Source organism: Perca flavescens, chromosome 9 (genome assembly GCF_004354835.1).
Source record: "Perca flavescens isolate YP-PL-M2 chromosome 9, PFLA_1.0, whole genome shotgun sequence".
Taxonomy (NCBI): domain Eukaryota; kingdom Metazoa; phylum Chordata; class Actinopteri; order Perciformes; family Percidae; genus Perca; species Perca flavescens.
The window spans coordinates 25,670,470-25,688,383 of NC_041339.1; the positions used below are offsets into that span (position 1 = coordinate 25,670,470).

A 17,914-nucleotide genomic window follows, 5' to 3' on the forward strand; every position below is an offset into this window, starting at 1 on the left:
AGCAGGAAACATTATAATTTATTTTCAGTTCACAGTGCATACATTATGTGCAGTTGTACCAAGTTACTCATCAATAGCACATTATTGATTGACCTCCGTTGTTTAAGACAGTGGTTTTCTCTGCAATGAGAACATGCAAGTGTGCACAGAATCAGAAAATCAGTTAATGGCAGACTGAAGAGTTGATCATCATTACAATACCCCAAAAAAGACTGAAAGTTGCTTACTGTAACTCAAGTTGTCACTACACTGAATGTGTGGTTAAGTGGAAGTGATATTAATATCTTTATAAGTTGAGTGTTCTCACTGCAGAGTACCTCACTAAACACTGCTACATAATCTGTCACCTCCCACTCACCCCAAATTTGTAATTTCAGGACAATTATATTATATATTTATTGATTACTTTACACTTTATTCTTTGCAGTTTCAGCGACCCTTAGCAATCACAGGTCTGCAGACTTTGTCACTATTAAGTAGTTCTTCCCGCAAACTTGTCAGACTTACAGTAGCCAGTAACCAAAGTAGATAGGTTTTCTTTTACATAAAATGCAAGGCAGATGACATTTAACTCCACAATACCCAATGCAAGGCAGAATGAGCGTATTGTGCGAAACCCAATGTTTTTTTTCCATCATTCTCGATTTGATGGAAGAGCTAAATACTGAAATAATAATTAATACCAACAAAATAGACCACAAAACAAAAATTAAAAAAGAAATCATAGCATACAACACATACATGCAGATACGACAATAAGCATTGTACCGTGTACGAGCAAGTGTCAGTCTGCTTATTTTGATTAGAAGGTGTCAAATCCTTCTGAACATAAATGGCTACATGGGACATTTGTTAATATTCTCTAATATTTTCTTCCAAAAATAAAATCTAAAACATTCAAATATTGGGTATCTTTTTTCTTCTTCTTTTTTTTGTTTTGCTTTACAACATACAACACCAATCATATATTATCCATGTAAAATAAACTCAAGCCAGCAAAAATACACGTCTATTTAGTTGAAAATAATTTTTCATCAATATGAAATGAACTAGAGAAACTCCTCTGGAAAACGTCTTTAAATGCAATTAGCTCAATGTGAAAAAAAAAAAAGAAGAGAGAAAACTAAAAGAGAAATAAAAAGAACACAAACTATACTAGGAATCACCTCATAGTACAATCAAAGAAAGAACATAATTTACAAGACGTCAAATAACCCAGAAATTCAAAGATCTTCTATTAAATACAGACAGGCAGGAAGATTCCCACCAACCACCGCAGCAAAGAAAAACACTGAGCAACTCCAGCTGGGCTGCAGCCGCAACCGAAAAACAAAACAGCTATAAAAACAATGCTAGTACCCAAGTTCATTTTAGGTCTGTTTATCATATAAATTCCATAATGCTGAATGTCTGTGATTTAAGGTGGCCTGAAAACGTTGCATACACCTCCTTTCTATAATACTGTACCTTGTTCTGATTATACTGGGTGGTACTCTTGCTGTATAAGGCACACCATACAAACAATTCTGTCAGACACACCTCAGCTCACACACAGTTAAATAGACTTTAATATTTATTCATGTAGGGACACATGAGGCTTACTCCTACTAGAAACTAGATTGATTGTTATTTTTCAAATAGAAGCATGCATTATAATGTAATTACTGTTAAAGGACTGACCTTTTTTTTGAAAATTTTAAATATTTGCATAGTAAATAAGCTTTGTAAGTGTTTACAATGAATAAGGCTAGTGCAGGGATTGTTTTTCCTACTTTTTGGAATTACTAGGACTGATTCCTGGGCTTTTAGAAGCACGCCAAAGACTTTATGAGCAAATCGTTAACGCAGAGCAGCACTCAAAAAGCGGAGAAATAGCTGCTATTAAACTGCCACACCGACTGGCGTCTGGCATAAATCATAAGAACAACGAACCATAAATGTAATAATCCCAACGCAAGCACATGAAAAAGCTTTCTTCTTTTCTCCAGGTTTGTGGCGACGCAGAGAATGATGGGAACCCACAATCTCTGGACGCTGCGTTTTCTCTCCACAGGAGAGTCTGTTATAGAAATACTTTAGACTCTGTACACATTACATCCATGTAGCTACTCTCTGAGGAGAACCATATTGCTTCATAACAGTACAATCATCAACCACTGCATTCCATTACAGTGTATGACTCTAAGCTAGAAGGACAGATATTGCATTTACCTCCTGTGAGCAAAGAAAGGGAGACAAAGTTATGTGATAAGTCTGGTGATATTATATATTTTTCATAATATGAACAAATACTATGAAAGAAAGAAAATTAATTTATCCAACAAACAGGAAATCTGTCCCTAACAAATGCAATATTCACTCCTGTATGAGTAACAAAAACTACAGTTCCCAGATAAACTGAAGCTACATATTTTTGACCATGTTTTCTGTAGGAACGAATAGGTTTGGGGAAGGGTACACAATGCATTGTTTCATGAGATTTGTTCACAATAGGAAAACATAAAATTTCACCAGCCTTATCGTTAAAAGTTCACCTTTTCCAACAACTTCCAACCACATTACCTCTGAAACAACTGGCCGCCATTTTTAAGGTCGAAAGTGAAAGTCCGATGTGCTGAAAGGACTACAAGGCTGAAAATGAGGCGAGACAACACGTGGGGATAAGTGGTGATGGTGGAGAAAAACAGGACAGGGAGTATCGACAGGGGCATTTTCAATTCGTCCACTTTAACATTTTGACTTCTCTTCAGAGGAAGAGGAGAGAGACATAGACAGGTTTCTACATGCATGCATCTCATTGTCTGGAATGCTATTCAAAAACAGCAGCTTAAAGAACACCATATTGATCCAGAGAAATACAGTGCTTACAGTGTTTAAGTACTCCTAGTCTCGCATTGCCGGACCTGTCTCCCCTGTGCTGTAGAACACACAAAAATTAAAGCCCTACTAAATGTTACATAATGAGATCTGAAAGTACCTGTATGGTATCTATAGATTTAGACATCAAAAACAATTCACAAGTCCATTTAAGGCATGGTGTTAAAAACATTAATATTACACAGTGTATAATAAGTTTCAAAAGCCTGTGTGGACTTTGCGTGTGGAAAATCTTGTCTTACTTTGTCGTTTTTTGCTCAAATGATTTTAGTACCATATGGTCAAGACTGAGTCAAATATGTGCAAATTTAACTTGGTGATGTGAAATGCTTGGAACACTGCAAGTAAAAGACGTAATGATGTGTGGAGAAGATATGTTCCCTTCTTCATCCTAACAAAGTACTGAGCCTTTCTGTTTAATTCCTTTTCCTAAGCGAAGATGGAAAATTCCTCCATTAACGGTTGGCAACTTACCCAAAATGAAATTCATGGGTTTTTTTCAGGTATTACACTGTGAATATGTTACAAGATGAAAAATACAACACATGTAAATACATGCTATCCATAAATTGAGAGGATTACAGACAGAAATACTACGACGAGCAGCAAAAAACACTGCAAAAATCCCCTCTTTATTAAGTCTTAACTTTGTAATTGAGTTTATAAAATCATATTTTCTTAAAACAAGTGAAACATCTCCAAAAAAACACACAGTTTGTGTTTTTGAAGTGCCACTCTCCCAGTTCACTTGGTTTAATAAATTAAAACTTTATAAACTACCATGTCACTTTATCAGAGTATCCAATACACTCCGAGCAAAAGTACTTATCTTGCATTGGAGGTGAACAAAATCTGCCACTGTAGTGAGATAATTTAACATCTTTCTATTGCAAATCAATGTATTTTAACTGTTGCTTAGTAGAGACCTTGTTTTTAAATTGCTATGTGTCAAGATACAGATGGTAATTTTAAGAAACACATTTATTATGGAAACAGGTTAATATATTCTAACAACACTGGCAGATTTCTTTACTTGTTTGAAGATAAAAAAAAAAAGAAGAAAAAAAGGTTTTTAGGGCTCTATTTTTCACAGAAATGTATTTAAAGATGGAGAGTTGTGCAGTGCACAAATTCATCTCTTTGTTTCCTGCTCTCGAGGCTGTGTTTGTCTGACATCAAATTTATTCATGTTTCCTGATAGCTGAGTGCTGAGATAAAAAAAAGATAATGTTCTCTGAGATTGTGGATAATTGTAATAGAATAATTACAGTAAATAGATTTCAGTAGAACCTATGGCATTTTACAGACACGGAGTCTTTGACGTCCCTACGACTCGTCTGTGGCTTTGCTCTGGACCTGGCTGTGACCGTTGTTGCAGTGAACCTGTGAGAGCTGCAGGCTGGTGTGTAAGACTGAGCCGAGGCAACACATGGACTCAATCTCCTCGAGGAGGCCTTGATCCTGCACCCCAGCTGCCCCGGAGCCTTTGCCCTGACCCAGGCACAGGCCGAGCCCCATGAGCCCCTCCTTGGACACCTCTTTCTCCCACGGGATCTGCATAGCGGCCTGGCTGTGCCTCGGCGGGCTCCCCTGACCCTCTTGGCGGCCCTTTCTGCCCGGCCTCTGGAGGGCCTTTTCCTGGTAGTGCCTCACTGTCTCCTTGGACAGCACCTTCCTCCTCAGGATGCTGGTGGAGGCAGTCTGGTTCTGGGCCTGAGATGGCTCTGTGTCGCCCTGGGGTTCTGAGATGGTCCGAGACCGGCCCGCTGGTAGAGGAGAATGGTTGAGGTGAGACACAGATGCTGGAGAACTGTAGGTGTGAGAGAGAGTGGGAGATGGCGACATAGGTGTAACTCTATGGGACATTGAGGGCGAGTAGGAGAAGCGGTCTCCTGGTTGTCGCCCTGGACGTAGAGGGTGAGGGTCGGAGTTGAGTTGATGAAGATGTTGTGACCAGGACGCGTCAGCCTCCTGGGCTGGGGGAGTAGCTGCGATGATGGGCACTGCGGGAGGCGTCGCGGGTTTCTTTGACACCTTGAGGCTGCTCTTGTTGGGCTGTCTGCGTGGGGACGGCGGAAGGTGTTTTCCGTGGACCGCGCTGTCATCCTGGCCCATATTCCAGCCGCCCTGATCCCCGCCTCCACCACAGCCACTCTCATCTGCAGCTTGAGATTGGCCGGGAGGTGTGGGCTTGCACTGGAACAGAGGAAACAAGGAATTACCAGTTAACTAAATACCTTTATGAATAGACCTGGGTGTCATTAAATATCTGCCCTATTTAAGTCTGTGGGTGAAAACAACATTTCTTGTGTATCTTAAAGCTATAGTGCGTAGTTTCTGCCTCCCCCATGAGGAATTCTTAGTAATTACAACACCGCTGTTGCTGCATCCACATGACACAAGACTTCTGTGACCGTGCACCACCCCCCACCCCTCCTGATGGACTCTTCAGAAGAGGTAATTATCTTCACTCGAGCATCTGCGCGTGAAAGTTGCCGGACGACACAATTTTCTTAACATAGCCGTACTGAGAAATATACAGAGAGAGTTGTGTGGAGCTGATAGTCTTGATTAGCTTTGTATCAACTCATTTGGCAATAGCTTGAATGTAACGGACGTTCTAAAGCGCACTAAAGCTTTAATGCCAGCGTTCTGCACACTGTTTAAGTGAGGTTGGCACATGCAACGACTGAATTGGTGTAACTCACTATAAAGTAAGTCATCAGTATCAATAACCCTGGTCATTATGAAGAAAATGAGTAAAAAGACATGAGTGACGGTGCAGATCTCATAATACCATCTATCCTCAATCCATCAGTGTGTCTTCACATATCTGGACACAGTTCTATACGTGAACTCTTTCTGTCACAGCTCTCTGCCCTCTTTCAAGTGCTGAATCTGTACTGTAAATGACGACAGGCCTTCTCCTAAGTAAGTCTTCCTCAGACTCTCATGCGTACCGGGGCCTTGTAGTCTAAATCATCCATGGACCTGAAGAAGTCCAGGCTCTTGGCAGCGCTGAGTTTGCCTTGCTCCACCGTTGTGGTGTTCAGAGAGTCCAAGATTTCCTCCAGCAAGTTCATCTGGCCTGAGCGGGAGGAGTCCATGTCGAGGTCTAGTGAGTAGGAGTCGTCGCTGTCCTCGATGTACGACGGGACATCCCCGCTGTCCTCTGAGGAGATCCTGACAAACAAAACAGGAGGAATTAAATAGTGTTTCAAGTACTGTTTCATAAGCTAACAGTTTTTTCTCCAGAGCACCAAATGTTAATCTACGGTGGGAATTTTAAAACCTAATATTTAATATATTGTTGTGAATATCACTGAGAACAAGTCAACAATTACGCTGTGATGACCGGTTTCTTTGAAAAGAAGTAGTTAAAGTCTATGAGTGACATTTCTGTCGACTCATGTTGTTATTAAATATGTCCACTTGGGGGCAGTATTAACATGAGTAAAAAAAAGACTGAATATACTTGAAAAAAGCAACTTTCATCCTGCTATGAACTTTTTCTTGATAAAATGAATCAGTCAGCCAGCAAAAGTTCCCACATCTTGACATACATGAGAAACATACTTGAAACAACGAATGAATAAAATGTGGCTTTAGTGCCAAAACGTGATTTTACGGTACAAATAGGAGTACTTACTTGCTTGCACTGTCCAGCTCATCATCATCTAGCCTGTAGCCAAGGTCTTGAGGGCTCATGCTCATGGGATACTTGAAGTTTTGCTGTTAATGAGAACAATAAAGCAAGTGGATGTAGTTAGACACAAAGCATAACATGATAAAACAATAAAATAGGACCCAAGTGGGGGGTCTCAGCTTAAAGATACAAGGCTCCTGATAAACAGAGTCTGCTGAGATACAGCTTTTCATAAAACTAAACTACTACTTAGACCCTGCTAGAGAGACGATGCAGCTTTGTGTCTGGTGTGTCCCCATAAGACAGGAGTAGCAGTTTGTTTTAATGAGCCTAGACCCTCAGGGTTGAGACTAAATTTGTCAAATTTGGGTCAAGGGATAAAAATCTTTAAAATCCCCTGCAGTATTATATCAAACTCTGCATTATATGCAAACTAAAAGCTACGTACACACTGTGAGTTAAGATACTGTATGGGTAACTACATTAATCATTTGCATGCCGACACCAGTGCATGTGACTGTATTTGTCATTGTGTTGAATGATCGGTGTGTACTGTAGTTGTCTGATAGTGGGTTTAATAAGCCACCTGTGTACCACATTTAATGGGTGGGTTAAAGAAGAGACAGAAGCTTTACAGAGCAGGGCAGGACTCTCCCCATGGGAGCCCAAATCTGCCCCAGGCCACTTATTAACATGCCTTACACTACGACGCACATGTTCCTCTCTCACTGCAGGTTCGCTTATGTCAACACTATCTCTCACTTTCTAATTTACACTCAGTGAATTCTTACATATAGCTGCACACCTCCCGTGTCTATATCTTTGGTAATATCTCAAATTGCCCTTCAGTCTCTTGTGTGTTTTTGTACACACACAAGCATTTAAGGGGTACAGTTACCATGAGGGGGCACTGCCTGTGTTTTTTTCTTATACCGGTTTGGCTCCACCTCTCTGATTTCTCTGCTTTCTTTCCTCTGTAAACTCACGTTATCAAAGCCCAAACACTGAGATAAAGGCTCTTTACAACCCTAAAAGTAAGCGGAGCAAAGGGCATGGGTTTAAGAAGTTAAGACTGTAATGTTTGTGTGCTCGTGTTGTGGTTGTGGTGTAGGAAAAAATCAGAAACACAAAAGGTGAAAGGCAACAACAACAAAAAACTGCCACAATAGCAAAAGGAGGAATGGAATTAATGAAAAAAAGGAAGGAAGGAAACATTGAGAGGTGAGGAAAGATTCCTCAAAGCCCCAAAGAATGATGGGAATGGGGGAAGGGAGGCTGTATTGGAACCGTGAATCAAGCCGGTCTTGATTAGCCGACGCAGTGCCAGCCAGACAGGCGGAATGTAACGTGTGGCTGGCCTGGCCTCATTTAGGGCCTGTGTTTGGCCAGGGAAGACATACACACCCACATATACACACTCAGTCACATACGCACCCTATTACAAAAAAACACAAAGAGTTAAAGTGCCATTTTCTCCATAAAAGTCAGCGAAGGAGATGTGTGCAGTAGCCACTTAAGCCTCTCAGCCATCGGGCTAAACACGAACACATGTGGTGGCACTGCTGATTGGCCAAGCTGCTCTCCTCCATGGTAGCTTGGAGCTATAATGAAAGAAATTTCAGAGGGGCTCAGGCCTGGGATCCCTAAACAGCCTTTAATGGATTCCTGTGTCAGGGCAGTAAATCTGGGGCCAGGCCAACATGCCAGTCAGCCAAAGCGGGCAGGCAGAGAGGAGATGCACCTGTGAGACATTTGGGGAAGGTGAGGTTTGGACAGAAACAGTTACACACAAACACATGTGCTGTATGTTCATTGTGCATGCAGTTATTTAGGCTGTGCATTTGTGCTAGAGAGCTGTGTTTTGGGGAAGCAGGGCCTCTCTCTGAGTCTAGGTGTTTATTAAAGCAAGGTGAACCCAAACACAACCAGACACAGGTCATGAAGCCTGGCCCTCTGATCTCTGTTACAGCTTTGGTGCCGTCTACAAAAGGAAGTTCCATAGGGAGCAGTAAATGGATGGTACCTCACTTCACGGCTTTATCAATTTGTCATTCGCTCTCTTCGCTGTGACCCTTTAGTGCAGCAGTTAAGATTAAACTATTTACAACAACCAAGCATTTTACGATAGAAAGAGTGGGTTCATCACACTTTTTTATTTATTTATTTTTTTAAATGGCAAACAAATTGCATTCATTTTACTGGTAATGTGAGATACAAAGTATGATTTTGTCAGTCACTTGAACATATTGCTGCTCTTCAAAAGCTATCAAAATCAACATCTTCTAAAATTAGATTTACCGTATGTCAATGTAAAAAAAAGAAAAAAATTATATATATATATATATATATATATATATATACACACACACATATATACATATACATATATATACATATACATATATATACACATTATATACACATATATATATATATATATATATACACATATATATATATATACACATATACATATATATATATACACATATACACATATATATATATATATATATATATATATATATATATATATATATATATATATATATATATATATATATATATATATATATATATATATATATATATATATATATATATATATATATATATATATATATATATATATATATATATATATATATATATATATATATATATATATATATATATATATATATATATATATATATATATATATATATATATATATATATATATATATATATATATATATATATATATATATATATATATATATATATATATATATATATATATATATATATATATATATATATATATATACATACATATATATATATATATATATATATATATATATATATATATATATATATATATATATATATATATATATATATATATATATATATATATATATATATATACACACACACACACACACACACACTCTACAAATGTAGACATTCACAATGAGATATTCTCAACCAGTGCAAACAGGTCCCATATTAAAGCTGTGACAGCTCTGCCACCGTTCCATACCTCCCCAGGCCTGACAGGACAGTGAAAAGCATGAAATAGCAGAACAACAGATTATCATACTGCTCCTTCATTAGCTTCTCGCTGTCGTCTAATGGGAAGCTGAAAGGTGAAAATGAAAAAGTGATTCTCCTCTCCATGCCTTCCTGTCTCCTATTTTCTCCCTCCATCACTCTGCTGTCAGTGACAGATGTCACAGTTTCTGTCTGGCTCTCGCTTCCCTTCCTCTCCACCACAAGTGAGACTGTACAGATCGCAGAGAGCAAACGAGTCAGGAGGAGATACAGCAGAGGAGAAGAAGTCATGAAAATAATAAAAAATGGTGAGGTTGTTTCAGTGAAACTAGCTCAATCCAGTATTTTGGAAGAGGGAGAACATTCTTGTGTGATCCTTAAATCAAGGATAAGATTTGACATCTGAGCTTCTCGTGTAAAGAGAACTGTTTTCTTTTACCCTGAGGGAAACATTCTTTATTATGTTTTACATTTTTTTGTAATCTTTGTTTTTATTTGATCCAAGTACCTGGCTAAATAAGTAAAATAATCCTGATTACCACCAGTTTAGACTTCAGACACACATCCACTTACAGTCTTTTCAGTCATGGATCGTGAGCAAATGAGGGTAGAACTGTAAACATGACTAACTTATCCTTTACTGTAACCCTTTACACCATGGCCTTCCTCATGCAATACGCAAAGGTATGAAATATATATCTAAGGGGCCTCAGATTTCATACAATAAATTAAATTTCATTTCTGTGTTATGGGGGGAAAATAGTCATCACCATCTATTTTAGTAGCTGCATTTGGAGAAACAAACTTTACCCTCCTCTTCCCTGCATGACCAGTTATGCAGAACAACTATGCCTCTCTGTGACAGGGCCAAACGCTAGCGGCCTTTAATAGCCAGTCTTACATTATACATTTTATATGGTATTTCTGAGTGGGCACTGATCTCACAGCTTGGCAGAGTATGTAAAGAGATGCCGGTAAAATGCAAACAAACCTTGGGGAGAGGCAGAGCCTTTGCAGAAGTACGGCCAAGTCTGTTTAAGAGCTGCTCACTCAAAAAAATAAAATAAAAAAACTGCGTTTGAGGTAAGATCCACTGCTTGTCTGTCCAACTGGCTGTTGCTAAAAGCCCACTTCCCTTTTGCTTAAAAAAAGGAGCCATATAAAAGAAAGAAAATGTGCATTATGTTCATTCTGTTAGACTAAACTAAACTCATCAAGTAAAATCACCAGGTGTCTTTCTGTGAATGGGTGCAGTGCAGTACTTTGAAGGTGCCAGGAGATGGCACTTTGGTTTCAGCGAGGAGGCCAGTTGGTCTCTGAAGTGGGATAAAAATTAAATGAAGTGGAGACTACAAACGCATACAAACAACCATGTAGACACACACTAACATGCATGCACACACACACGCACACAAACACAGCCACTTTTACTTAAAGATCATTGTAATACATCTTAACTATTCATCAAACAATATTTATCCACAATATAAATCTTATAATAAATATTATGAGCATATCTGAGCTATTTTCCCATACAGTTACATAAAAAAACTCATTATTATGAATTATGACACACTCACACTGTATGCTCTATAATCTACAGTACATGAATAGGCCGTGAAACAGTTATTCGCTATTCAGTTTACCAAACAAGTTTTGCTTTTGCATATTGTTCATACTATAGCATTTTCAATCATGTACTCAACATGCACACACAGTGTCTATGTAATGCTTTATGAGCAATATTTCAAGTTAAGTGTTATTGTACTAAAAATACATATTAGTATAAGCATGTTTGAACTCAGAGACAAACAATCCTGATATCCTAACCACACAAACGTACATTTCCCCCCGTAATAACAGACACTTCACAAGTCATGTGTACAGTGCACATATGTGTCCACTGGCCCTGAACACATGAGCTGTCTCCCACTGATGGGACACACACATCCACCCACACCCACAGTATGCAGCATGTACACACTGAAGTATCTATGCGACTTTGTTCCTCTGTTTTACATCTTTGTCAGCTCGCACTTGCTCCCCTTCCACCCTAGGCGGTGTGGTGTTTTCCGAGCTGGCATCTCTCCTGCCTCACCAGGTGAGGAGTCCAGAGCCTTGGGCTGAGCCTGGCCACAAGCCTGCTGGCTGTCATTGTCCATAACACTGTCCCAACCTCTACTCTCATCCACTCTCTTAACAGCTGTCATACTGTTGTCTCCAACCTGAGGCAAACTGCAAAATGGATGCATGTTTGTGTACACACAGTACAAACAATCCAAAACATGCTCATGTACAAAAGAGCTGAGGTACAGACACACCTTCTGGTTTGTAGATGCTTACAGCACAATACTACATCACACACACAACACACACAACACACACAACACACACGAACAATGGTTGTTGTTTGTTGTATCAGAAGAAAAGTCAGCAGTCCAATTCAATCTTATTTTTGTCAAATGAAAGGATTACTCCTACATTCTTAATCAACAAGCTCACCAAACACTGCAAAGCACCCACATTGCCAGATACGGCTGAAATATGTACGCAAATGACAGCAGCACTTTCACTTTGGTACATGTGTTGGCTGATCAAATAGAATATGAATTTCATGACTTGGATTATTTTTTCTTATGATTAATTAAAGGAAGCTACTCCAGGATCATTCATTTCATTTCAAGGACAGACATACAGAGGGGTTTGCACACACAAAAAAAAAAAACATGATGAATGATAAAAATGTATCAGGCTTTTTTCTTTCATACAGGAAGATTCAGGAATGTCTTTAATCACACCACATTTTTGGAGCGCCAGATGACAACATGTTTCTGAATTTATATTAGCAGGTGAGTGACCCTTTGTAGATCACTTGGTCGGAGGTATGGACATGTTGAAAAGACATGGGTAGTTGGTTTAGGTGTATATGTCTTGTAGCTAAGGAGACAATGCAAAAATTATATCATCTGGTGTACGTGGCTCTAAGTCTGAAAGGAAATAAATATAAATATCTTATGTTAAGTGTTAATGAGGTGACTTTTGCTTTTAATTAGACATGCATATTGTTCAATAAGCAGGACCACTGCACTAGCTTCAATAACTCACTAAGTTAGTGTATTAGGTACACATTATGTACAATACTAGGTTTATGTTGTTTAACTTTTCTAGAGAGGTGCTGATTCAACTTGGTTATTTTGAAGGCTGTTTTTGTGTGGTGTGGTGTTGAAGTGTTATACTGAGAGGTGTTTCTAATAATTTGTCTACCCTTACTGATATATAAATGGGGTACAATGTCAAATCAAGAAAAGTATGATTTTTGAAAATAATATTTAAGGATTGAAAATGTATTTTCATGTCACTGCAATGTTGAGATTGCACGTACAAAGACAGGACCTTGTTTTGTCTTCAGAGATGGAGTGGAGTTAGATATAACAGTAGGCACGGATATACTGTAGGAGTCTGTGTGTGGGCACGAGAGGTAGGGGAGGCATGAGGATAAAGATACGTTTTCTATTTTCTTTATTTTACTTAACCTTTATTTAACCAGGTTGGTCCCACTGAGAGCAATTTCTCGTGAAAGGAACACCTGGCCAAGACAGTTGTGGGCAGAGCACAGTATCAAGATTTCATACTGTAGGAAGCAATCTTAAAACAAAACATAGATAGAAAGGATAGAGGCTGAGAGATAAGAGAGAATAAGAACAATAGCTATATTTTCCTCCAAAATTCTTTTGAACTAACTGAAATGTAAATATGGTGTGCTTTAAACAGTCAGGTGAAAGTTAAAAAAAAATAGCTAACGTAGAGTGGAGCTACTTAAGAAGAAAAAAAATCCATGAGGAACCTAAAAGAGTCTTTATTTCATTATGTATATTCCAGTGGTATTTTATAGAGAAAAAAATCATTGTTCTTAAACTTGACAGAAAAAAAACTTTGTGTGTAAAAATGAGTTCATTTCAAAGCAATGTGCTTTAATACTGTATGGGTATGAAGACATAAACCAAGCTTATATGACTATCCTGGAAAAACAACAAAACTACGAGAGAGCCAGGAAAGTGTACTGTTTTGAAGAGTTTCAATCTTTCAGGGGTTACTGCACACTGAAAGGCCATAAATTATCAAGGCTGTCTGTTGGCTTCTCAATTATCAGTCTTAGTTTCAGTTGACAAAAAGAAGAAGAAAAAAATCTAGGGGATGTCAGAGTGCACTCTCCTCCTGGGTTTGTGTCTTTAATGTGTAGGGGTCTGGGTGATATACTTAGATACCTGGGTTATGAAGTAAAAGTAATGCTCAGAAAGGCAATATGAAAAAAATGAAAAATGGGAAGAGCATTGTGTATGGCTAAAGAGAATCTGATGGATTATATATATATATATATATATATATATATATATATACACACACACACACACACACACACACACACACATACATACAGTATATATAAAAAAAAAAACACACACACACACACAAAACCAGTGCTGTGGGAAATGCTATCCTGTGTCCTGTGTGTCCCTCCTGCAGTGGTCTCCAGGGACCCGTTACTGTGGCAATGAACAGGCCTCAATAGCAGGGACAGGGGGGTGAGAGTGTGTATAGTCTAGATGTGATGTATGTGTGTTTGTGGGTGTGTGCGCACATCAATTGCATGTTAACTGTTAATCTGTGTGTGTGTGTTGGGTTGGCCCATCTTTGTGTGTGCACTAGCTGGGGGTTGGGGGGGGGGTGTCCGAGGAGGCCTTTAGAAAAGCCCTAATTGCCGTTCCTCTCCTCTCCCTGACCGTCACACCTTCCTCTGCGCTAAGACTTTCCAGCCTCATCACACACACACACACACACACACACACACACACACACACACACACACACACACACACACACACACACACACACACACACACACACACACACACACACACACACACACACACACACACACACACACACACACACACAAAACAATGCTAATTAGAGACAGCACAACCTCTACTAATCACACTCTTGCATGACTGTGACTTAAATGTCAGTGTGTGCATGCAGGATTTTTAAATAGATAGAATTGGGAGTCCACTTGCCATTATTTCATTTAGCAATAAGAAATGGAAAAGCTCCAGCTGTGAGTATGGAGGTACAGATATAAGGTGAGAGATATAATTAGTAACCTGAGAATGTATGCATGTGTTTAATACTGTACAGAAGCGTGCAATTTTAATTACATGAAACTAAACTTCTTGTACCAATAACTATATGTGCACATTTTCATTTACACTACAGTGTCTTATTATTTTCTAACATTTTTACCTTTATAAATGTATTGATGAATGTGTATTTTGTGAGTGTGCATGTGCTTGCACATTGTATGCCAGCTCTGCACACAACAAAGAAAGAAGGAAAAAAAATTGCTATCTACGTATGGTGCACAAGCAAATTCTTCAGAGGAAATGCTGACCAGCAGATGAGTTGCTTCTACTGTCCGTGCTGTTCAGAGAAAAATACTGAATGTACAACATGAGTGCGTTGTAAGACAAAAAATGCTTATCATTACATTTGGCACACTGACAAACTGCTGTACTTTCAAGAGCTGTTACGAGAGAGAGAAAGCAGGGGGAGAAAGGATGGAGATGAAAAAAGAGAGTGGGGATGGAGAGAGGAAGAAAGAAATGAAATGAGAGCAAAAAGTGGACTGAAAGAGCAAAGAAATGGAAGACTACATCCATGTTGCCAAGTGAAAACTGGGCTCTGGGATGATCAGTCAGTGTACACGTAGTTAACTCATTTACTGATGTGCATCTGTGTGTGTGTGTGTGTCATACCCGTCTCAATTTCTGCAGTCTCCGTGGAGACAGGCTCTTGGTGCTGGTGGGAGACCCGGCACAGACCATCATCCCCTCTTCTTCTTCTTCCTGAGAGAGAAATGATGAATGTAAATCTTAGATGATTAGATGAAGATTTGTGTTGTAAATGAAGTAAACTGACTAAAATATATGGAGAGTAATGGGTAATTGCATTCATGTGAAAGAACCACACCACAACCCATTCAATGTATTACTCCATCGTTTTAAGATACTCCATTATAAGTGAAAGAATGAAAGAGATTACTGAACTAAAGAAATTATGCTCTTTGTCCTGTTTGTTGCCATGTCTTGAAGTTTATGGTTTTGTTTTCTTAGTGCCAACAAATCCCATGACATGATTAACTGATCCTACTAAAAAACATTGTGTGTCTAAAGCCTGATACAGCTTATTCATCTGTGCCATAAAGGTTTGTTCAAAAAATATTAAACACATCAATAAGCCACACTGTTGCATTAGATGACATGTTCCTTTATTACGATGAACACGGGCACTGTAGTTTACCAGTTTACCTTTTACTATAAATATTTGGTAGCGCACCAATTCCGCACCTAAAAATAGTGCCTTACAAATGCACCATTTACCTGTGTCTGAGTAAAGATTTCTAAAATACAATACTGCTATACTGTTTTAGGAAATCACAGAGGCTTATTAAAAAAAGAAAAAAGTATATTCTAATGACCCGTCTTTAAAGATTTAAGTCCTCAGTAGGAACAAATGTCTCAGAGTCATGGACATCGAGAGAAGTAGTAACATATTGCTGGCTTCAATCTTTCCATGGAATTTTTAATAACAGCAGATTTATTGAATATCACAAGCCTTATCCTTTACAACATTCTCTATGAGGTTATAACAATTATATTCAAGGTAACCAACACTGGTGAGTTTAATTTCAATACATTTGTGTTTTGAGGTCCTTGTGTCCTGGCAGCAACATAAATGCACTGCAGATTAAGTGTGATCCTGAGAAGGTCGAATTAATTCATTTGTGTTATTTGGGAATTAATTTATGAACGCACAGGAAATCTGTTTAACCCAAAATCAAATACATTTCAACACCTCTATTTGCCACACACACACACACACACACACACACACACACACACACACACACACACACACACACACACACACACACACACACACACACACACACACACACACACACACACACACACACACACACACACGAACACTGCGTACTCCTCGTGTTCATCATCAGTGCCCTATCTGCTCAGTTTCCCACTGACAGATCAAACTGCTATTGCCTTATCAAATCCATCAGGCTTATGGAAACATACACCTTGTTACATTAGCTTTGAGGAAATCACAGACTCACTGATGAAATATGCAGACAATAAAAGAGAAAGAAGGGCCGGGGCTGGATGACATGACAGGCCATAGCCAGAGGGGCGTTGGTTAAAAATGTACAGCCCTGAACAAAGCGCTAAGCAGGCTTCAACAGTCATTAAAAGGCCCAGCATCAGAATCACACACTCCATGTAAAGCAGCCTTCCTGTCGGTTTCTATGAAGGGGGTGTGTGTCTTTTGTATCTGTGTGCCTCAGAACAGCATTATGTGTGCAGGCATGTTTCTACGAGCGTGTGCATGTGTGTCAGAGAGGTGTGAAGGTGTGTGCTGCTCACCCTTGCTTTAAGTCTGCCCTTAATGTCCCGGATGCCCCTTTTGGCATGACTCTTGGCCTAGGAGGAAAAACAACACACACGGATTACTAATCAAAACATACTGCATTAACATTCTGTCCTGGTTTCATGTAACATCAAGAAATGCTTTGATCCCTGTGGCAAAAACACGAAGACAAAAGGCGGGATAAGAGAACCTCACACACAAACAGGAGGCGATAACATGAAAGGGCACCCTGACCACCTATTGCACAGCACATAGCCACATGGCATTGCTCATCAAACACAGACTTATGCTGAACAATACTCCCATTTCTTCCACTGTCAATTCCAAAACAGACAAGTTTTTTTAAATTAAGTTGTCGTATATTCAAGCAGACTGATTAATTTTCACAAAACAACTGGCAAAATGTCATCCGAGTTCTGTTTCAGTGGAATTTTCAGGACTTGGTGTTTTAAGTTATGTACATATAGAAGAGTGCATTAAGCCACATTAATTGGACTGTTTTGCAAAAGAACGTACTTTAGTCACAGCTGTGTTGATGAGTGCTCCTCCTCTCTGTAATAGACACAGAAAATTATTAGTAAGTGACTTAGAGGCATTTTGGGTGAGTTTCCACACATTCAAATTTCTTTGAATTTCTATTAAATATTCATGTAAGCATGCAATCATATTGTGGTGATCTTATCAAACATGAATGACTAAAGAGCTAGCTGAAATGCTTTTACAATCAGTTTGGTTTCTGCATACATTTGTCCTACTGTGACGCACAGTATCCTTATCAATATCATAATTATTTCTACCACATCATTTGACTCTCACAGTAGCCACAAGGGACTCATTTTCAATATCA

At 38.8% G+C, this 17,914-nt stretch overlaps 1 protein-coding gene across 4 annotated transcripts in view; it reads right to left on the bottom strand.

Annotated features, from left to right (window-relative positions):
* The window catches only part of dennd1b (DENN/MADD domain containing 1B), a 112,011-nt gene continuing 94,097 nt past the window's right edge, over positions 1 to 17,914 (bottom strand). For 2 of the 4 annotated variants that reach the window (XM_028587302.1, XM_028587301.1), the window contains 6 exons: positions 17,584 to 17,619; positions 17,064 to 17,120; positions 15,378 to 15,467; positions 6,527 to 6,609; positions 5,838 to 6,060; positions 1 to 5,073 (listed from right to left, as the gene is read on the bottom strand). In XM_028587302.1, the coding sequence (XP_028443103.1) occupies positions 4,204 to 5,073; positions 5,838 to 6,060; positions 6,527 to 6,609; positions 15,378 to 15,467; positions 17,064 to 17,120; positions 17,584 to 17,619 (1,359 nt within the window). In that variant the 3' untranslated portion in view covers positions 1 to 4,203. Of the gene's footprint in view, positions 5,074 to 5,837; positions 6,061 to 6,526; positions 6,610 to 9,448; positions 9,795 to 14,325; positions 14,380 to 15,377; positions 15,468 to 17,063; positions 17,121 to 17,583; positions 17,620 to 17,914 lie in introns of those variants that run through there. The other 2 variants (XM_028587303.1, XM_028587304.1) reach the window with 2 other exon arrangements.